Source organism: Gorilla gorilla, chromosome 6, assembly GCF_029281585.2.
Source record: "Gorilla gorilla gorilla isolate KB3781 chromosome 6, NHGRI_mGorGor1-v2.1_pri, whole genome shotgun sequence".
NCBI classification, from domain to species: Eukaryota; Metazoa; Chordata; class Mammalia; order Primates; family Hominidae; genus Gorilla; species Gorilla gorilla.
The window spans coordinates 55188102-55211338 of record NC_073230.2 but is presented as its reverse complement, the minus strand read 5'-3'; the positions used below and the strand labels follow the sequence as shown (position 1 = coordinate 55211338).

At 50.1% G+C, this 23237-nt stretch overlaps 1 protein-coding gene across 3 annotated transcripts in view; it reads left to right on the top strand.

The window, feature by feature from the left end:
- Positions 1–23237, top strand: part of TNS3 (tensin 3) — a 307051-nt gene that overhangs the window by 206707 nt on the left and 77107 nt on the right. For all 3 annotated transcript variants that reach the window (XM_019031413.4, XM_031012945.3, XM_055347356.2), the window contains exon 17: positions 5098–6354. In XM_019031413.4, the coding sequence (XP_018886958.3) occupies positions 5098–6354 (1257 nt within the window). The remainder of the gene's footprint in view (positions 1–5097; positions 6355–23237) is intronic.

Genomic DNA, 23237 nt, shown 5'->3' with positions numbered 1-23237 from the left:
CATTGAGTCTTAGAAAGCATAACAATGGCAGAAAGTGTTTAGATGAGGCTCTTTCCTATGTGCCCAGTGTAGAGGTGGCAGTTTCATAGGTGAGAAGATAGACGATACAGAGGTCAGAAGACAGATATTTACCCAGCCCTGCCACTTGGAGCTGTGTGGGTTTGAGCAACGAAACGCCAGCCTCACAGGTGGCAGGAGGATAAAGGAGACTGGAAATGGCAGATAGCATGGTGCCATTTGCTTGCAGCTGCTGTTTGCCAGGGCTCTGTCTCATTAATCTTTGTGCCCCTGGTTCCAAGCACACTGTGGCCAGATAATGTTCAAATGTTCCCTGGATCTCTGGCCCATGCTTCCTGCTTCATGGGCAAATGGGCTAACCTTTAGGTCATGACTTTTGTTTTCTTTGGAATTTAGAACCCTTAGATTGGGTGACTTCAGTTATTTTCCCAGGCAGCACAGCCAGGTGCTGTGCCATCCGTGAGAGGCGGGAACAGGGCAGCCATCACTACTGACCTGGCTGGTCTCCAACTGATAATGAACACAACACAAGGATCTGAAGGTAGAAGAGCCGTGCAGCACTTGGCCACCTGCAACCCAGGTGTCCCCGCTCTCTGGGCCTCTTCCCAGGCAGCACAGCCAGGTCCAGCCATCCGTGAGAGGCGGGAACAGGGCAGCCATCACTACTGACCTGGCTGGTCTCCCAGAGAGCGGGGACACCTGGGTTGCAGGTGGCCAAGTGCTGCACGGCTCTTCTACCTTCAGATCCTTGTGGGCTGTGTGTGTGTTTGGTTTTGGTTGGTGATTGTTCTTTGCTTGTTTTGCCTGCTAAGGCAGCTGAGCTTTCCAAAATAGCTCCCCACATTTTGTCATGTGTGAAAAAGCTCAAACTTTTAGCCTGTCACTCAGTATTCACTGGGTGTCAGAGGCTGTTCGCTAATGCTAGAAATGCAAGGGAGTGCAAAATAAAGCAAACTCCCTGCCCTCAGTGAGCCTGAGTTCCAGTGGGTAAAGGTGCAGTTCTTCTGAATGCAAGTATGTGCTGTGGATAAAAACTCAGTGAGGAAAGGGTGGTAGGTCAGCACCTGTTGAGGAGGTGAGGGAGCTGAGATGCAGAGAAAGACAAAAGCCAAGGCCGCAGGGCAGGTGCATGCCTGCAGTGGACTGCTAGGAACAGGGCAGGCGGTAAAGAGATGAGCCCAGGGAGCGGATGCAAGGCGCTGTCCACTATGGGAAGAGCCTTTAATAGTAATTATGAGTACTCTTACTTGGAGCCTATGAGCTGGGTACTCATATTCTCTAGTTCTCATATTCTCTAATTCTCATAGAGAATGTCCATATTCTCTAGTTCTCATAACTTTAAGAGAAAAATGGAAAGCATCTTTGTATCTTTCATTCCCTTGAAAGATAGGAAGCATTCCATTTTATAAATGTAAAACCAGGAAACTGAACAGTCTGAATGTCATGACCAGGAACACACACAGAGTAAATGGTGGAATGGGGATCCTATCTTCAAAGATAAAGGGAAACGGCCATCTCCTTTGTCCAACTGAAGTTCAAGCTCTTCCTTTTGCAAAGTGATAGCCCTTTATGAGAAAACAGGATAGGAACTGTGTGTTCCAGAGGCCCCTTCTCCTTCCCTCCCCCTGAGGCTGACTCTCCTGCCCCCACTGAAGACCACGGAGGTGTAGGTGCAGGGGGTTGTCTGTGGAGCTCCTGGGATGGCCTACCCAGAGCTCTGCACCTTTAGAAAGATCTGTGCTTCTACAGAGTGATTCAGAAGCTTGACCGGTCCTATCTTGGAATTCACTTGATATGTTTCATATTCTTTTCCTGTACGTTTAACATTTATTGGGCATTTTCTGATGTAGAAAACTACCTATGTATGTAGCAGGAAGTTTAGCAAGAGTCCAGCCTGGTCTTTGGCACTGGACACAGTTGGATTGGACCCTCTCTGTCCCATGGCTGTACTTTCACGTATTAATAGGAAGGTGGTTGAACGCCACCTGGGCTGTCAGGATTCGATGAGACCCCACTCTGAGTGCTCAGAATGGGCCTGACGTAGATGGAGTGTTTAGTCAATGGTAATGGAAAAGTTGTTGTTTTTAATGCATCTATTATTATTTTCAGATTTCTACTACTAATAAAATAGGATTATTCATACCCTCCCTGAGGAGAGGGACTATTCTGTGCCTTACCATTTGGTACAGGGTCTTCTAATCAGGTACTGTTCTTAGCATACGGGGCAGGGAGCTAGCTGAAGGATTCCACCTCAGACTGATTAATAAGCACTTTTTGACAGCATTTTAATTTAGAGTAGAAGAATTGTTTTACAACTCATTCTTGGGCTTTTTTTTTAAGTCATTGTGCCAATTTATTTTAACTCAGATTTAGGGAGAAGAGTGTGGGAAGTCATATCGACTTAGCAGCGTGAAATCTGTGACCGTAATGGGTAGGCTCATGCTCTGGGCTGAGTGGCCCTGCAGTGTGTGTCCTGGCTGCCCGCCAGGCATGGGAGGGACTGGGCTGATGGCCATACAACACCTTCCATCGTGGGGAGGAGGAGTAGTCTCTGTCATTCTCAGGGAGCAGAAGCCGTTTATCAGCACCTCCTTCTCACACTCTGAAAACAGCAGGAAGGATTTTACCAGGTTCTTTCATTTGTTAAATTTTCCTGGTAACAGGAAATCTAAACAGAAACCAAATTAAATAGATGTTTACTCAGGGCCTATAAAGACACTCACCCGTGTGCTATGCCATTTAATTCTCAGGTCAACCTTTACATAGAACCATCTACCCACACCCTCATTTTATAGCGGGGAAGCTGAAGGTCAAGATGAATGCACCAGTTGGTAGAACCCTAAGGGTGGACTCAGGATGGAGCTGGGATTTGAACCACTGTCCATCTGATGCCAGAGCTTCTTCAAGGAACCACTCTACTTCACAGTCACCTAGTGATGGTGTTAACAAATGGATTGCATTTTCCATTTTTGAAATTGTAGAGGTGATATTTGCACATGCCTTATAATTTAGTCCAGTCTTTCCAGGTGTCCCCTTTGTTTAATTTGCACAGAGCTGGGTGAAATAGGTGTTTTAGTCTCTGCCTAGTCTGAAGCCTGGTCACTCACTGATCCCTGGTCAGAGCAATGTGAGTTCAATGCCACCTCTTTGTGGGCAGGGCCACTGACAGAGCCTCCAGGTGTGTGCCCTCATGGTGCTCTCTGAGCAGGTGAGCAGTGGGCCAGCAGGAGCATACAGGTTTCAGGGCCAGTGCACCTGGGTTCTAGGCCCACCTCCACCTCCTAGCAGCTGCCTGACCTTGGGCAAGTTATTTATTCTCTTTGATCCTCAGTTCCTTATAGATAAACAAGGAATAACAACATAGGTCATACTGTGAAAATTAGAGAAAATGCACGATGCTCCTGCCCTGTCAATAAAAGGTACTCAGAAAACAGTAGCTGTCACTGAGACTGTTACCTTGAATTAATCCCATGGCATATGTCCTGTCATCACTTTCCCTGCCTTGAAGACTTGGTTTATTTTCAGCATTTTATGTAGCATTTCTACTCCCAGACCCTTCCTCCCCTAGGCTTGACTTTAGGATGGGAGTCAGGGCCACTGCAGACGGGCCCATACCCCTGTGTCCACTCTCCCCACTCCCCACTTCTCTGCGTGCTTTCCCTTGGGCACTGTTGAAACAAGAAGAAAGCCTGGCGTGGGCGCGTTTTCAGCACCACACCCCAGGACCTCTTGGGACTCTGTCCCAACACGTTGTCCCAGTGTTTTCAAAAAGGCCAGCAGCTGCTGACCATGGTGATGCATCAACCTGGAGCCCGGGGCTGTGAGGCACATGCTCAGGGCAGGTCCCTCCAGAGGGCTCCTGGGCCAGGCTCAGTGACTGCTGTTAGGTAGTGGCTCACGTCTCTCAAATTCCAGGTGCCCACACAGCGTGGGCTTCCCACCACCAGCAGCTCCCTGGCTGTGGAATGCTTGCAATTTCACAGTCGAGGAAGTAGAAGAAAGTGGGGGAGGCCCATGGGGTGAGGCATGTGCTGACTACAAACTCCCGCTTATTTTAGGAGGCTCTTGGCAAGGACCAGCTATGTGTGGTCGAGGCAATTGGCCAGTCAGCAGATTGAGGCTTGGGAGTCCCCGAATGCCAGAGCCATGGCCATGATTAATAATAGCAGCTGATGCTTCAGCCCTTCCTGCCCACACTTTAGTTCAAAGTTTCATTTTCCTGACATTCCATGTATGGAAATCAGCGCATGCAGGTCAGCCTCAAGTGTCTGTGATCCTGAGACATTCACTGGGCACCTACGTGGCCCAAAGTTGCTGTGCCAAACAGGAAGACCCAAATCAATTCCTGCACTTTCTCTTTTCATTGAATTTCATATTGACATTTGAGCAGACATTCAGTTTTTTTCTTTTCTTTTTTTTTGAGACGGAGTCTTGCTCTCTTGCCCAGGCTGGAGTGAGTGCAGTGGCATGATCTCGGCTCACTGCAACCTCTGCCTCCCAGGTTCAAGTGATTCTCCTGACTCAGCCTCCCGAGTAGCTGGGACTACAGGCATGCGCCACCACGCCCAGCTAATTTTTGTATTTTTAATAGAGACGGGTTTCACCAAGACATTCAATTTAATAGGAGTTTGCTACCCGGCACCTAGCTGATGCTCAACAAATGTTAGACAGGTCTATGAACGGAAGCTCTTCTTTGTCTAAGATGAACAGTCCATTCTTGGGGATTTATGAGCCAAGCTGGGCTCAATGTTCACAATCATGATGAAGTTAACCATGAGCCCTAAAGGCAAGATGACTTAAAAGGTGAAGAATCCCAGAGTTCAAAATGACAATTTGTTTTGCATGGAAAGGTAGAAGTGATTCTAGCACCTGAAGATGTTTATTTGAATGCCTTTTCATTGGCATCCTCCAGAGTATATATAGAACTTTGTGATGTTAGAGGAATCTTTGTCCCTGTTTATTGTAAGTCATATTTTGAATCCATTTATTTGTTTAGACAGATGCACATGCCCATTCAGAGGGTGTGAGGCTCACTTTCATCCCTGACTGAAAGCCTCTCTCCGGTTTTCTCCCCCGCAGTGCTACACACGCAGGGCCCTGTCGATGGCAGCCTTTACGCGAAGGTGAGGAAGAAAAGCTCCTCGGATCCTGGCATCCCAGGTGGCCCCCAGGCAATCCCGCCCACCAACAGCCCAGACCACAGTGACCACACCTTGTCTGTCAGCAGTGACTCTGGCCACTCTACAGCCTCTGCCAGGACGGATAAGACGGAAGAGCGCCTGGCCCCAGGAACCAGGAGGGGCCTGAGCGCCCAGGAGAAGGCCGAGTTGGACCAGCTGCTCAGTGGCTTTGGCCTGGAAGATCCTGGAAGCTCCCTCAAGGAAATGACTGATGCTCGAAGCAAGTACAGTGGGACCCGCCACGTGGTGCCAGCGCAGGTTCATGTGAATGGAGACGCTGCTCTGAAGGATCGGGAGACAGACATTCTGGATGACGAGATGCCCCACCACGACCTGCACAGTGTGGACAGCCTTGGGACCCTGTCCTCCTCCGAAGGGCCGCAGTCGGCCCACCTGGGTCCCTTCACCTGCCACAAGAGCAGCCAGAACTCACTCCTATCTGACGGTTTTGGCAGCAACGTTGGTGAAGATCCGCAGGGCACCCTCGTTCCGGACCTGGGCCTTGGCATGGACGGCCCCTATGAGCGGGAGCGGACTTTTGGGAGTCGAGAGCCCAAGCAGCCCCAGCCCCTGCTGAGAAAGCCCTCAGTGTCCGCCCAGATGCAGGCCTATGGGCAGAGCAGCTACTCCACACAGACCTGGGTGCGCCAGCAGCAGATGGTTGTAGCTCACCAGTATACCTTCGCCCCAGATGGGGAGGCCCGGCTGGTGAGCCGCTGCCCTGCAGACAATCCTGGCCTCATCCAGGCCCAGCCCAGAGTCCCACTCACCCCCACCCGAGGGACCAGCAGTAGGGTGGCTGTCCAGAGGGGTGTAGGCAGTGGGCCACATCCCCCTGACACACAGCAGCCCTCTCCCAGCAAAGCGTTCAAACCCAGGTTTCCAGGAGACCAGGTTGTGAATGGAGCCGGCCCAGAGCTGAGCACAGGCCCCTCCCCAGGCTCGCCCACCCTGGACATCGACCAGTCCATCGAGCAGCTCAACAGGCTGATCCTGGAGCTGGATCCCACCTTCGAGCCCATCCCTACCCACATGAACGCCCTCGGTAGCCAGGCCAATGGCTCTGTGTCTCCAAACAGCGTGGGAGGCGGGCTCCGGGCAAGCAGCAGGCTGCCTGACACAGGAGAGGGCCCCAGCAGGGCCACCGGGCAGCAAGGTGAGCTGGGTCTCCATGGGAGGTGCTCCACGGGAGGCTAATGTGTGATGAGAAATCAGCCTAGTAGGTTAGCTTTTGGCGAAACCCACAAGGGAGGGACATTTCCCTTGCAGTTTCAACTCTTGTGAATTTTGGCCTAGGATCCAAATGCTGTCATGCTGGTGTGGTCCCTTGGTAGGAGATTTGGAGGATGGGGAGAACCAGGCAGAAGACCTGCTGTTAACGTCAGTGCAATGGGCAGGGACAGCATGCACTCTGCTGGAAAGGGCCGGTCATGCCTCCATTGCAGAATGGGCTTAACAGTGAAACCATTCTTCCTTCGTGAATGTTGGTGGATTTACGAAGAAAGCATACTTATTTCTATCCCTGTGGTATAGGTCAGGGCTTTGTGGAAGAATGCCAGGTACTTCACTGGGGCTGAAGGTTGGGGATGAAGAGGACTACTGAGCCCTCAGACAGCTTTGGCACAAGGAATTGATTAAGCAGTCGTGGTATAAAATGTTCTGATTACAAATACACGTGTCAGAGTTGGCCGTGGAGGTGTGGGGAGACTGGTTATGGAAGGTAGCTACTGGGCAGAGGCCTGGGGTCCACAAGGGGTTCTACCGTGGAGAGCAGCTCAGTGATGGGAGGGGCTTGGGGGAACAGGCTCAGGGGTAAGGGGACTGAGAGCTGTGGTGGGACCCAAAGCCATGGGACCCGGTGCGGGGGCCTCCTGGGGATGCCCCCAAACCAGGCCGGGGTCATGCTAACTGCAGGGAGGCCAGGACTGCACATGTCCTTTTCCCGTGAGGCTGGTGGTTTGGCAACCAGCACAGTGCCTTTCTGTGCAGCCTTGAGGCCTGGGAAGAACCAGGGCTGAGAGTGGTGGACAGGCAGTGACATCTGCTTGGGTTACAGCAGCACTATCTTCAAGCTGCATCGATGTAATGGGGCTAGTTGCATGTTGGGACCAGGTTACTATACAGTGTTCTTTCTGTTGGGAAAGCATGAAGGCTGAGGGGACCAGAGAGCTGGAGGTGGTCAGGTCGGCCAGGGAAACACTCAGCAGGCAGAGAGGGGCATTGGGACGGAGCAGGGTTGTCTCAGGTAGGGGACTGTGTGGGTGAGATCATGTGGTCTGGAAGCTCCTGCACAGAGGTGCACGCCAGGAGAGGACGGCCAGGCTGTAGCGGCTGTGCCTGCGGGCACTGGGAGGCTACAGAAGGTGGAGAGACAGAGCTGTGTTCTGGGAGCCGTGGCAGTGCCATGCAAGGACCAGGACCCAAAGGATAACCTTGGGCCAGAAAGTGTGGCATCCGTGTGGTGCCAGGGCCTCCCACATTAGCACGTTGGGGTGTTTTGCCATCTGGGGACCGTGGGCTCCTTAGAGGGACTTGCCTCTAAAAGTGAAGACCAGAGAGGTAAAGGACAAGGGACATGGCTGTGTGACGCCGTGCATGTGATTCCCACCATGTGCTGGCAACACTGATGAGAGATGCTACCATTTATGCTGGCGTGGTTCTTGGTTTAGGTGTGCTGGCCCATGTCATCGTCCTAAGCACCCCGGCTGCAGGCACCAGTCTCTGCCTTACAGTCGTGTTGACGGAGGTGTCAGTAGGTTATGTGGCCTGCCCAGGTTCACATGGGACCTGCATAGTAGAGCAAAAGTCAGTGCCCTGAGGTGTGGACTCAGTGTCTCCATCCTCTTTGGAGTCACACAGGTGAGGACTGCAGTCCCGACTCAGGTCTGGGGTGGCCTGGGGGAAGGAGCACACACCCTGCAGATGTTGGTCCTGGCTTCAGGTCTGAGTATGCCGTGGGTTGCCTGAGTGACGCAAGTGGGTAAAGGGCAGCGTCTCTGTGAATTTCTCTTCACTCCATCTGTGAGAAGGAAACCCTATCCCAGTGCCTGGCCCAGGGAAGGTGTGAAGAAACGCTCGTCCACATCTACCTTTCATGTACTAGGGGTGTGACTGAGCAAACAGCTGTCATTCCAGCTTGCCTGAGTAACTCCCTGTTTGTATGTCATGAGCTGGGAGTTGGAAGGAGCCTGGAGAGTCCCCCATGAGTAGATTATTGGACTTTACAATACAGCCATATAGCAACCACAACACCACAGCAGGGTAGCAGTTCCTGAACAATAGGTCCAGGTCGATGCATTAAACAAATATATTTGGGAAATTCTGAGTTTACAAAAAAGGCTCTAATGGGAAAAAACTATCTGCAGTATCATACCTGACTTACTTCACCAAACCTTCTTAAAAGAAGTTACTTGGAAACATTAAAATCAGAAGTCTTTTCTCCTGGATAACAATCTCATGTAGGTTTGGAGGAGGCTGGAGGCATCTGAGTGTATGTGGAGAAGAGGACTCCACATACTTAGGTTAACATATAGTAGTCTCTTGGCTTAGGTTAACATATAGTAGTCTCTTGAGGTTAATATGTCTTCCAATTGATTGAATTCAATCCTTAGTGATTCCCTGTTCTTGCTGCGAAGAAACAGTTATAAGGCCTGGAATTTTAGAAAGCCACATCATATTATCCACCCTCAGTTTGGCTGTTTTTAAATTACTTGGTAAACTCATTACTTTATTTTTTTATTTTTATTTATTTTTTTGAGACAGAGTCTCACTCTGTCGCCCAAGCTGGAGTGCAATGGCGTGATCTCAGCTTACTGCAAGCTCCACCTCCCGGGTTCGCACCATTCTCCTGCCTCAACCCAGTAGCTGGGACTACAGGCGCCCACCACCACGCCCGGCTAATTTTTTTTGTATTTTTAGTAGAGATGGGGTTTCACCGTGTTAACCAAGAAGGTCTCGATCTCCTGACCTTGTGATCCGCCCCCCTCAGCTTCCCAAAGTGCTGGGATTACAGGCATGAGCCATTGCTCCCGGCCAAACTCGTTACTTTAAGAACACTTTTTTTTTTTTTTTGAGATGGAGTCTTGCTCTGTCGCCCAGGCTGGAGTGCAGTGGCACAATCTTGGCTCACTGCAACCTCCGCCTCCCGGGTTCAAATGATTCTCTTGCCTCAGCCTCCCGAGTAGCTGGGACTACAGGCGTGCACCTCCATGCCTGGTTAATTTTTGTATTTTTAGTAGAGATGGGGTTTCACCATATTGGCCAAGGTGGTCTTGAACTCCCGACCTCACGATCTGCCCACCTTGGCCTCCCAAAGTGCTGGGATTACAGGCATGAGCCACCGCGCCCAGCCCAATAACACATTTTGATTTTGATTTTAGATACTCTTTAATGCGTTTTATTATAAAAGTTATTTAATTATCATTTTGAAGTCTAAGGACTTTCATATCTCAACAATAGACCAGTAAAATTCAGTGCATATTTGGGTATTGACAATACAAATTTAAAGTATTTATTAATCTATTCATATTTGACAGGCATCTGGGGCCATTTGTCCATTTTTTTCATAGCTTCAGAACTAAAAAGATGTCAGAAGATTAGGTATAAGCAAAACCGAATACCAGTCTCCCCAGAGCTTTTTAAAATTGGGAAGTGACCTTCTTGTAGGAACCCTGCCACACATGAGCAACTGTCCATGAGCAGTGATGAATGGACACTGAAGGGTTAGCCGCAGCATTGGAAACAGGGCAGAGTGAGCCATGCCCTTCCTGGGAGCTCCGCTTCCTCTTCCAGGACGTGCCTCTTGTGCTAGGTAAGCACCAAGCTGGGAGATGGAGCAAGCCTTGAGACTTGCACTTCATTTAGTGTCAAAAGCCTGCACAGTGTAGAGGTGGTCTCTGAACAGCCTGCATGGCAGGCTTTTGGATCTCAGTCCAGGACTTTCTGACCTGATAGAAATCCCATTAAAAAATGCTTACTGGGCCGAGGCAGGCAGATCACCTGAGGTCAGGAGTTCGAGACCAGCCTGGCCAACATGGCAAAACCCTGTCTCTACTAAAGTTACAAAAATTAGTCAGGCATGGTGGTGCATGCCTGGAATTCCAGCTTCTTGGGAGGCTGAGGCAGGAGAATCACTTGAACCCAGGAGGCAGAGATTGCAGTGAACTGAGACCGCGCCACTGCACTCCAGCCTGGGTGACAGAGCAAGCACTCTGGCCCAAAAAAAAAAAAAAAAACAAAAAAAACAAAAAAAAAATTATTGCTTACTTCTGTAGCTCTCAGGCACTGCAGCTAAGCAAGGAAGGAATCGTTTCTTCCCTCCCTAGCAGGTATAGAAAACACTGGAACTCTTTTGATTTTAAAATTTAAATTTCAGTATTGACATTTCTCAATAGGAAATGGCTACTTTGGCAAGTGACAGAAAACAAAAATTACTAGATCCTAGCAGTGACACGCGTACAAGTGTGGTAGCAAAGCAGCTGGTTCCGAGTCCCTGGGACATCGTCAGAAGGTTGGGGATGCTGCTGGAGTGCCTGCACTTTGAAGGTGTCCTAGATCCCTCAACCCACATCCGTCTCCTCAGCCAGCCAAAGGAGACCAGGGCTGTTGAGCTGGAGCCCTCCTCTTTCAGCTTAGATCCACGTGTGAATAGGAAGGATTCTGGCATGTCCAAAAGGCTCATGACATGCCCAGAATGGTACCATCACCTAACCCTGCAAGGGGCATCATTTCCACATCTGTGTGCATGAGGTTCAGCCCCATAGATAGTGTGGCATTGCCTGACTGACTGGAGACTACCTTGAGTCTCGCTCACAAGGGGAAACCATAGACTGGAAGTTCTGAGAGCGCTATGTCTACATGAGCCCCTTCTTGCTGGCCTGCCTTCCATCTCATCCCTGGACACAAACTGCTACACAACTTTCTTAATTCTGACTGTAGATGAAGGTTTGTCACAGAGACCTCAGCATCCTGAAGTTACCAGAATCTTTCACTATTTGCAGATTATGTCCTCATTATGAGAAAGACCACCACTTGTGGTAGAGAGCTGGGAATAGCATTGCCCTGTGCTCCTCCGGGGGACTTCTGTGCATCCTGCATTATTTATGAGAGGAAAATTATATGTGAAGGCTAAGTATTTCCTGAGAAAGTCTTTCATACCAGCACATTAATAATAATAATAGTGGTGCTGCTGCTGATGGTGGTGATGATCACAGTGATGGTGATGGTGATGATGATGGTGATGGTGATGATGATGGTGATGGTGATGATGGTAATGACTGTGATGATATTGATGGTGGTGATGGATATGGTGGTGGTGGTGACTGTAATGATGGTGATGTTGATGGTGGTGATGATGTTGATGGTGATGACCCTTATGATGGTGATGACTGATGATGATGATGGTGATGATGACAGTGATGATGATGATGATGGTGATGACTGTGATATTGATGGTGGTGATGGTGGATGATGACGGTGATGGTGGTGATGATGTTGATGGTGGTGATAGTGATGATGGTGATGGTGATGATGACAGCGATGATGGTGATGACTGGGATGATGGTGATGATGGTGATGGTGGTGCTGATGTTGATGGTGATGACCCTGATGATGGTGATAATGACTGTGATGATGTTGATGGTGGTGAAGGTGTGATGACAGTGGTGATGGGTATGATGTTGATAGTCATGATGCTGATGGTGGTGATGGTGATGATGGTGATGGTGATGATGACAGAGATGATGGTGATGATGGTGATGATATTGATGGTCATGATTGTTTGGTGATGGTGATGATGACGATGATGGTGATGATGTTGAAGGTGGTGATGATGTTGATGGTGATGATGGTCATGGTGATGATGGTGATGACCCTGATGATGGTGATGACTGTGATGATGTTGATGGTGGTGATGATCTTGATAGTGGTAATGGTGATGATGATGGTGATGGTGATGACCCTGATGATGGTGATGACTGTGATGATGTTGGTGATGGTGATGGTAAATGACTCTGATGATGGTGGTGATGTTGATGGTGGTGATGATGTTAATGGTGGTAATGGTGATGTTGATGGTGGTGATGGTGATGATGGTGATGACTGTGATGATGTTGATGGTGGTAATGGTGATGGTGATGATGACAGTGATGATGGTTATGACTGTGATGATGCTTTGGTGATAGTGATGATGACGGTGATGACTGTGATGATAGTGATGATGTTTATGGTGGTGTTAGTGATGGTGATGTTGATGATGTTGGTAATAGTAAGAGCTATTACTCTGAGTGCCTACACTGTTTTAGGTACCTTCATTTTCACCAGGACACGTAACAGAGCTCTCATCTCTCTGACTCTGCACCGCATGGCTATGTCCTAATTCCACTAAACTCACACTCTTACACCAGCCAGTAAACCTGTTGAGGGAAGTGCTCATTAATTTTTTTCCCTGGCATGCAGGAAGAGTTCGACATATGTTTGCAAATACAGGGGTCTGGGACAGGCGGAACTGCAAATGATCCTTTTGAGACCTGAATTGCTCTGCTGAATGGGCACTGAGGGGAGATTTATCGCTGGACAGTGTAGAGTAGCCCTGCCCACCCACAAGATCAGAGAGAGGCCCTCCAGAGGTGGGGTATCACAAAGCTCTGGTGGCTGAGACCTGGTTGCTCTCTGTGCCAGTGAGCACAGTTTTGTATCCTTCTTGTAGAATGGGTGAGATTCAGGGAGTTGGTTTGGGGACATTTTACTCCCCACAAGTGCCTGCCAGCCATGAGGCCCTGCTCCCTCACTCTGGTCTGACTTCTGCTGCCACTGGTGTTTTGTGGAAGAGCCCCTGGGTGCTGCTGCCAGGCTCATTGTCCCCGCCCCGCTCTGGGTCTCAGCCTGGTTTCAGCTTGCACGTGGTGGGTTTTTTGCATCATACCCTTTTAAGTGGGAGAATATTTCAACTGATGATATCCCAGTAACAAAAGAAATGACTCAACCTGTGAAATTCATGATTCCGTGGGTGGCAAAAAGCCAGTTCTGTGGTTTTTTTTCATACCTTGAGGGCTCTTTGCTTCATGTTGTCAAAATATTTTATTCATGTTACATCAACCTCCACCCTGTGATGACAGCAACCTGGCAGGCCCTGTTCTGCTTGCAGATAGTGCTGTGGCATTCCCACCAGGCATTTAATGTCCCTCCCAGACTCGGCATCTGCTCTGTTAGTGCTAACCCATGGCTGATAACCTGTGCATCCTAAAGAAAGTTCAGAGCAATGGAAACTGTAAGCTCTTAATAATTGACCATGGAGAGCCTGTTGATTTAAATTGTGTGCTAAACCCTAACCAAAGGAACCAAATGTGAAAGCTGGAAGAGCGCTTTAGGATTCAGAAAGCAGCTTATCTGCAAGCTCTGATTCCGTGGCAGAAGGCTCACAGCCTCACAAAGTGGAGACAGGCAGACAGTCCCACCTCATTTCAACTCCAGAGTTGGGGAACGTGCCGGGGGTGCTCAGCCAGAGCCTCTCAGCCAGGCCTTGTGAGGCAGAGGGATCCTTACCAGGCAGATGGTCTGGAGGAGAGGCGGACCGGGAGAAAGCATAGTGTGCCAGGGAAGTTCAGTGCTGGGGAGTGAGGCTGGAGATGCAGATAGGCCCCACCATGGAGGGCCAGGATGGGGGCCAAGGAGTGTGGCTCTTCCCTGAGGGCAGAGGCGAGCCTTGGGGTCTTGGGCTGGGCCTTTGCTTGCTTTTTATTTATTTATTTATTTATTTTGGCATGGTTACTGTCTTACCAGAATAGAAGGCACTGAGAAGGTGCACTGAGCCTGGGAGCTCTATTAAGGGCCCAGAGACAATGGAGGATAGCATTTAGGCAGGATGGGGGTGCCATGGGGTGGCACTGGCCTCCAACTCTGCAGAGGAAGAATCTCAGGAGGGAGGGAGGGAAGTAAGCAAGTGGGCCCCAGCGCCTGCACCCGTAGCAGCTGGACATTGGAAGAATGAAGGGGCCTTGGATTTGGCTATTAGTGATCTGGGTATGGGGGTTTCAGATCCGTGCTAGGGACACAGGGGATCCATGGTGCTTTCTAAAAGTCCAGGTGTCGTTATTTCCATACTGTGTGTTATAACTGAGCAGTCCCCAGTTACGGGCGTCATCCCGCCAGTGCTGGGCCCTCAGAGCATGGGGGAAGACACCAGCGTGCGCATCTGAGGTGGAGGATGGAGGAGTGACCGCAGCACCAGGCATAGACACTCCTGGAGCCCTCCAAGGACTCAGGCGTCAGCAAGAGACCAGGGCTCATGGCAGCACCTCTGCCTTTCGGGGGCTGTCTCTGGATGGTCACAGTCAGCCCAGGGTCACCTTTATTCTGAGAGGCTTCCCTTGGCCACCACCCCCTCCAGGCAGCTGAGTGAGGTCCTAGGACCCAGGTCTTATAAGAGGGACTTCCTGGTACTCGCATCAGAGAACCAGGATAGAGGAGGTCTGGGAGCCAAGGAGCCGGGGCCCCGGGCTCTGGGCATGTGTGCGTGAGGGACTCTTGCTCTTTGTTTGCTACCACTGGCAAAACAAGGCTTTTTCTCCATCTGTGAGCTTCAGTCTCTGGAGGTGGCTGAGAGAGATGGGATATTTATGTGCCTTGAGAACTCTAAAAAGAGACTCCTGCCCAGGGGTCAGGACTAGACACAGCTCCTCTCCACCTTCAGACCCCGATGCTTTAGGGCCGTGGGTATGAACAGCAGGCCATGTGTATGTGAGTGCACATTTAATAACCGAGTCAGCCCACTGCACTACAGGGAGCTCTGTGGGTGTCCAATTCGGAAAACATTTTAGAATGAGAAACTCAAGTCTGTTGGGGAAACTGCCATTGCAATTACTTTCTTTTTATTGCATAAAACCAACTTTGAAATTTTAGAGTTGATGAAGCTTTCCATTTGCCCCAGATACTCTCACTCTGCAAAGCAGGGGGCCTTGGTTTCCCACCCTGCCACCTTGGTGGGCGCTCTGAAACACTGCTGAGAGGCTAGGGCCACAGAGGAGAAGGTGCTATCTGGGCCTTCTGGGACTTTGAGGTGTGGATTCCAGCCCACCTTCTGCTCAGTCCACACTGCCCGTGATAGCTACATCAAGGGACCTTCACTGGTTCAGGCCCAAAATGAAGTATCGTTTCTATAACAGATACCTTCTAACGCCACCTTTACTCTTCTGAGATGAAAGTCATAGCGAATATAACCTCCTTAAGCACATACTAAAAACTAAATTTAACACCCTAACACTCATGTCAAAGGAAAAATAAAAAGAAAGTAATTCACAATAAAGTCATATGCATTTTGAGATGAAAATCTTTGGTCCGGCCCACACTAGAAAACAGAAATCATCCCTCAGGTTTAAAAAATACTCATTAATTTTTTATTGTGGTGAAATACATATAACATAAAATTTAGCATTTTAATCATTTTTAAGTGTACTGTTCAGTGGTAGTAAGGACATTTGCATTGCTGTGCAACCATCATGACTATCTAGTTTCAGAAATTTGTCATCATCCCAAAGGGAAACCTTATACCCCCTGAAGTCACTTCCTGTCCACACCTCCCTGCCAAACCCCTGGCACTCACTCATCCCCTCCTGTCCCTGGGGATGTGCCTACTGTGGACATTTTACATAAATGGCATCACAAAATATGTGCCTTTTGTGGCTGGCTCCTGTGACGTGGTGTGTGATGTTTTCGAGCCGGATGTGTTACAGCCCATGTGGGAACTTCAGTACTGCTCCTGGCAGAGTAATATTCCACAGCTGGGATAGAGCACAGTTTGTTTATTCATTCCTCTCTCGGTGGAGACTTGGGTTGTTCCCACCTTTGGCCTTGGTGAATGGTGATGCTGTGATCATGGGTGTGCCCGTGTTTGTCTGAACACCTGCTTTCAGTTGTTTGGGGTGTTACCCAGGAGAGGGGTTGCTAGGTCCTGTGACAGCTCTGTAACTTGCTGGGGAACTTCCCCACTGATGCTTGAAAGTCATTTGGTATCACCAGGTCTCTGGGGTGTTTCATTTGTCCCCAGAAGCTCTGCCTAAGCTGCACTGGAAGTGGGCTGATCTGTGTGACCCTAACGGCCTGAGTGCTGGCTCAGGGGAACTGCTAATTTATGGAATCCTAGGTAGGTGGTGGTAGAATTCTCTCCCTCTGTCAGGATGGAGCAGTTACGACAAATCCACAGTCTCAGGGACATAAAGCAACATGGTCTTTTTCCAGTCATGCCACATGTCCACTGCATTGTGGCTTGACATGGGCCTCATGCCAGGACCTGGGATGAGGGGTGAGCCCTCTCTGTGCACCCAAGGCTGCCCACACTCCCGAGAGCACTGCCGGCTCCCACGGCTCAGAAGTCACTGGCTGCGTCGCTCCCCACAGTTCATCAGCCTGGTGGACCTGTGGCCACACTTATGTTCAGCGCAGCCCATGTGGCCCTGAAGGTGGACAGCTTTTGTATCCGTACTGAGGCATGGGATAATAAACGCCACAGTGATTAAAAGAGGAAATGTTGGCCGGGCGCAGTGGCTCATGCCTGTAATCCCAACACTTTGAGAGGCCAAGGTGAGTGGATCACGAGGTCAGGAGTTCAAGACTAGCCTGGCCAATATGGTGAAACCTCATCTCTACTAAAAAATACAAAAATTAGCCAGGCATGGTGGCACGTGCCTGTAGTCTCAGCTACTCGGGAGGCTGAGGCAGGAGAATCACTGGAACTGGGGAGACAGAGGTTTCAGTGAGCCAAGATCGTACCATTTCACTCCAGCCTAGGCAACAGAGTGAGACTCCGTCAAAAAAAAAAAAAAGATGAAGTGTTAGTGGAAGAGGCCAGTAAGGTCACGTGATGGGGGGTGATCCAAAAAGAAAACCAATGCACGTGAACAGGCAGGCATTGAAGCCTGTACAGAAGCCCCATTGATGAGGTATTTGGGGCGGGGCAGTGTGTGAGGCAGGCGGGGGTCCCCCTTCTGTGGTTTGCAGCTTTTCACATCTGCATGTAAGGTTACAGTTGACTTACAAAACATGGGGTATTGCTGGCATTTCTCATGTTGGAGGGCTTCGTTGTGTGGACGTATCATTTCCCTTTTAAATATGCCTTTTTAGAAGAAATGCCACCACCTAGCCATGGACTTCAGTGTTTCCCAGTGGAAAGAATTTTCAATTTTGCAATCTAAAAAATTAGATTCCCCCTCCGCCTTCTGTTGCAGTTTTGCCGGTGCCTACCCGTTCTCTTAGAATCAGGGTTAGGCATGAAGACAGCGCGACTGAGGGAGGGTGGGCCTGGGAGGGGAAGGCTCTTCCCTGGGTTGGTCTTGATATGTCCGTCAGAACCCTGGCTAATGATTTCCTAACACATTACGCTGTAAAAAACCGCAAGCCCTCCACGTGGAAGGGGCTGGTCAATCAGTCCTGTTTCAGTTTTGGGAGAAGACTCCTAAAACCATTTCTGGGAGCATTTCAGCTCGAAGGAGTGTTGGGGCATCCTTGTCATGCCACCCTGCCTCCTTTTACACACTGTCTCGAAAAGACTAGTGTGTGTGTGTGAATGAGCTGAAGTCTGGAGGCCTCAAGTTCACCGTGAAGCAGTCTTTGCCTGTTATTTGTTTTCACTCCTAGGAATGCAAGGGAGCTTCCAGAACCTATCAGGCACACCTGTGTGATGTCGCGCTTCATTCCTAGAAGATCACATCAAGATAAATCAGTAGCTTATGGGGACTTTACCTTCTAGTGCCCAGATAGAAAATGAAAGAAGGCATGTTTTAAAATAGGTAATGTTCTAGCGTGTCATGAGTTTTCACCTGTTCTTATTTTTTAAGTTAATTAATTAATTTATCATTTGAGATAGGATCTCACTCTGTCACCCAGGCTGCAGTGCAGTTGGTGTGATCACAGCTCACTGCATCCTTGACCTCCTGGGCTCAATTGATCCTCTCGCCTCAGCCTCCAGAGTAGTTAGGACGACAGGCATGTGCCACCATGCCTGGATCTTTTTTTTTTTTTTTTTTTGTATTTTTCTGTAGAGACTGGGTTTCATCATGTTGCCCAGGCTGGTCTGGAACTCCTGGGCTCAAAAGATCCACCCTCCTCAGCCTCTCAAAGTGGTGGGATTACAGGCGTGAGCCACTGTGCCCAGCCCCTGCTTTTTCTATGTTTTAATTAACTTATTTATCATCGTATTTATTTAAGGTGTTTAACATGATATTTTGTTTGTTATACCTATACATAGGGAGAGGATCACTACAGTCAAACCAATGGACATATTCACCACTTTACCTAGTTACTTTTGTGTAAGAGCACCTAAGGTCTACTGTCTTAGTCAATATTGCATCCTGAAGATTTGCTCAGGGAGCGGATTCCGTCTCTTTTAGAACAGGGGTTGGACACTTTAGCTTGCATGTTGGAGTCACCTGGGGAGCTTTAAAAATGCAGACGCTAAAAATGTGGGTACCTGCTTCTACCTCCAGAGGGTGGCAGATTGAGTTGGCCCTGGTGGGGCCTGGATGTCAGACTTGCTTTAAAAATGCTCCCCAAATAATGCAGTGCGAATGCAGGGTTGAGACCTGCTGTGATTCTTGAGCTTGGTTGTGTGTTGGAAACACTAGGGAGTTTTTAAAAATACTGACACCTAGGTCTCACGCTGGAGGTTCTGACTTCACAGGTGAGGCCCGAGCTTCAGGATTTTAGTGATAAAAGGTGGACAACAGCCTTTGAGAACCACTGTTGTATATTTGCAGTTCTCGACTTAGGTGCGTGTCCCAGCCTCCAGGAGAGCTGGCCCTTGGCTCATTGAGGCTGGAACGTGCCGCAGGGTGGTTCTAAGATTTGTGACCCTGCTGTGGAATTTAGAGGACAGCCAACAGTCATGTATTAGTTATGAGAGGCAGAGGCAGGCGACCCCATGGGCTGCCTTCCACCTGGGTGCTGGCTTTATTTCACCAGGGCAGAGTGGGCTATGTGACCCCACAGTGGAGAGAATGCAGTGACATGAAGTGTGTGAGTGGGCAGCATGGTGGGTGTCTGCTCCTGAACACCTGACCCATCTTCCTTCCCCTCCCTCATCCCACTTCCCAGCAGAGGCTCAGGGCCCGGGATCTGCCAGGCCGTGCGCTGGCAAAGATCAGTCTCCAAGAGCAGTCTGAATCACAGAATCACAGCTCAGGGTCAACATAAGTACTGACTTACCTATCAGGATGTGTTATTTTACACTCTCAATTAGTTTACATAATTGGGAGTTCAGTGTATTTGGACAAGGTGGAAAGTTGCCGAAGAGCTCTGTGGGTGTTTTAAACAAAATTTAAAAAACATTTTCTGGCTAAGCGATCTGAGAAGCCCTCTCCTGCACTTCAGACTGCTCAGGGGTGACCCCCAGGCTGGGCTGAGTTCAGTCCCACATGTGTTTAGTACAGCACACAGTGTCTTGGCCTGAATCCCTGATTCTCCAGGGCTCTGATGGCGATGCAGCCCCTTCTCACGAGGCCCCTGGGTGCCCCCAGTCAAGGACTGGCTTTCCTGCTCTTTCCTCAGAGCACGTGAGGATTCCCTGTCAGGACTGTCCCCCACCCTGTTGTGGTGGCTTTGGATAAGGCACGTCATAGGAGGCACCTGGGGCTGAGGCCCCACCATCCCCAGCTCCTCCTGTGGGGCCGGAATGACTGAGCGTCCCACTGCCTCCCAGGCTCGGTGTCCTTTTGCACCCTGTGGTGAATCCCAGATCCTGTTGGGCGTGGCGGAGTCTCAGGTGACCCTGCGCAACCTGCTGGCTGGGCAGCCCTCAGCACGTTTCCTTATCTGTCCTTGACGCCGGCTCCACCCGTGAATAACAGTGAGACTGCTAAATGAGGAAACATGCTGGTCTTTGGGAGTGGCAGTGTAGGGGACTTTGGGGCATGTGTCCCATTTTATACTCAAGATCACGTGGTTCCCGAGGCTCTGGGTGGGTAGCACCCAGTGTCTGGAGGGAAGGAGGCTTGGGTGAAGACAGCTAAATGCCTGGTGTGGGGACTGCCCAAAGAGATGGGCAGCGTCCAGTCATGTGACCTTTGGAGACCATGTCACCATGTCATGTTTTGGTGGACAATGAGCGTGTCACCGCGACCAGAGGGGCACAAGACTGTGTAAAGAAAAAGCCACTGCCTGTTCCTCCCTCCACAGAGACCCCAGCTGCATGGAGTGGGTGAAGCTGCACATCACCTGCAGATCACCGGGGTCTGTGTTCACTGGGGGTTCAAGGGGCCTGAGATTTCTGCACTGAGTACTCATGACCTTTGTAAGGAGAGGATGCAGGATTTTTTTCTTTTTCTTTTCCTGGCTGGGAACTGGCAGGGAAGTAAGGGCAGCTCTTCCCCAGCACCTGGGCCTCAGGCTGGGAGCAGGGTGGGCACAGGTATGAGATCAGGGTGTGGGTGCCATGGGTGCAGGCAGATTCAGGTGCCCCCTCGCCCCACCCCAGGGGTTTGGGAGCTGCCCTTTGCCCATGAACATCCCTGTGTGGGAGCTTGGGTTTTGTTCCCTTTCTCCTTGGTTTTTCTAAGAAGGGGTACCTTGGGGAGCTGGGGGTGGGAGGGTGGATCGCCCAGAGCCCTGCAGATGCTCTCCAGTGCTGGCAAGGTCCCTCTTGTCCCCTTATCAGCTCCTTCCAGAGATGACAGCCATCTGTGTGGTGGCAGCTCTCTCCTGCTCCCATGAGGTCTCCTTTTGCTTCTCTTTTCCTGAATTTGACTTCTTAACTGAACAGAAAAATATATAGGCATGGACAGTTTTGTAGTAGTGTTCGGAGAATAGGCCTTAACAATATCATTATTCAATTCATGATTTCATTGTTCAAACTGCCCAATCTCATTGCATTACGGCCAGTTCTTTGTCGTACCTTGGAATTTGTGTGTGTGCGTGTGTGTGTGTGTGTGTGTGCGTGTGTGTGTGTGTGCTTTGTCCTCTGTGTTTGTTTGTTTCCTTTTGATGCATATAATGTAATATTCTTGGTGAAGGCCATACCTCCCCTTTCTGCAGGTGTGAGTGGGAGGGCTGCAGGTTGCGGAGTGAGACCTGAGGCTACACTGCTGGCCCCTGCAGTTTTACCAGACGCTCAAGGATAGGATGGTTGTAGGGCGAGGCCCCTTGTGGTCCCAAGCAAGACCAGGGCAGCTGAGGAGGGTGGAGGAGGAGGGGTGCTGGGCTGTGGTAGGAGGGAGGCTAGGGGACAGGAAGAGACTGCTTCAGGTGCTGGTCATTTCACATTGATGTGAAGTGTGTAAGAAGTAATTGATGGACTCAAACAATTAAATGATTCCCTTGGGGAGTGCTCAGGAATTAAGCCTCAGTGAGGAAAAAGAAATGTAAAAGTCATGTGTGTCTTCATTGAGGTATGTGGCTCTTCACAGGTTCCAGGGAGCTTGTTTGCTTCCATATGTTTCTATGTGTTTTTCTAATCTTCTGCAATGATAGAACATCATACTAAAGAAAACTATAAATCAGTCACTTTGGAAGAGAGATTTGGGGTAGAGAGAGAGTGTTTTACCAAGTGCTAGGGCCTCCTTTGGGTTTAATTCAGAAGTCAGTGCCTCAGTGCCAGGGCTCCTAACCTGTGGCCTGGGCTCACCTGTTCACCCCTCACCTCCTTACCTCTCAGGGCCAGGGCTCCTAACAGGTGGCCCAGGGCTCACCTGTTCACCCCTCACCTCTTCACCCCTTCAGAACTCACCGACTTAGCAAAGAAGTACTGAACCCGCAGGGTGTCTCAGCTTGGACAGACTTTGGAGCTGAATAAGACCTGATCCTTGTCCCCACCTGGGATAGCTGGCTGCTACTGCCTCTGTCCTCAGAAAGCAATCCAAGAGCCCTCTGAGCTGGCAGTGCAAGCTCGGAGCTTGCTGTTTATGCAGACCTTCTCTGGAGAGGTGAGCATTGATCCTGGTAGGCAGCGTACCAGAGCTAGCAAATGAACCGCCTGAGGAAATGTCCCCAAGCTGTGGCCTCTCATAGGTCACCCAGACATCAGAGTGTGAAGCAAAAGTGCTTTGCTTCTCCCACCTCTGCCCCACCTGTAGCCACATGAAAAGAGTGGTTCTGGAAGTCCCTGGTGTAACTTTGGGGTAGCACATGGGCTGTGGGCTCTGTGTGCACACTCGAGACCCAGCGCAAGTCACCACTGCCATGGAGTCACCTGTGGACCCAGGGGCTGGGCTAGTCAGAGCAGTAGATGGGATGAGGATCTGGGGGCCTTGAGTGGAGGGGCAGCTCTCAGTGAGAAGAGGGTGCCTTTGGCTGCATCTGCCCCTGGAAGGGAGCCAGGAACCAACCTCTCTACAGTGGAGTTGCTGATGGGTGGCCTCGGCCTGGAGAAGGGGCCAGGATGGAAAGGACGGACCTCCAGGAGCAGCCAGCGCCCTGGCTTCCTGACAGGCAGCTCCCAGGTGGGGAGAAGGGCTTGTTTGACACAGGTGTGAGGTTTGCAGATACAGGGTGATGAGGTGGGGCCAGTATTCAGAATGCAGAACCTGACCCTCTACCATCACAGACCACCCGTCTGTGAGCAGCACATGCAGCTGTGGGGCCGTGTTGGAGCACAGGGTGGGTGTGAGTGAGGGTGTGAGACTGTGCGTGAGTGTGAGTGTGAGAATGAGTGTGAGACTGTGTGAGGCTGTGAGTGTACAAGACAGACTGAGTGTGAGTGTGACAATGTGTCTATCATGAAAAACACTGAGAGACTGCACGTGTGTGAGTGCCAGTGAGTATAGGGTAAGTATATGAGAAAGTGTGAGAGCATGAGTGTGTGTGTCTGCTTGTGACTGTTGTGTGAGTGTGGGTGAGAGTGTTAGTGCAAGGGTGTATGAGTGTAAGAGTGTGTGAGAGACTATAAGAGTGTGAAGTATGCAGGTGTGTGAGTGACGTGGGTGTAAGAGTGTGTGTGCAAATGCATGAGTGGCTGAGTCTGCATGAGTGTTATGAGAAAATGTGTGTAAGAGACCATGTGAGAGTGAGTGTTCATACATGTGTCTGCAAGTGTGTGGGTGTGAAAAAGTGCCGGAGACT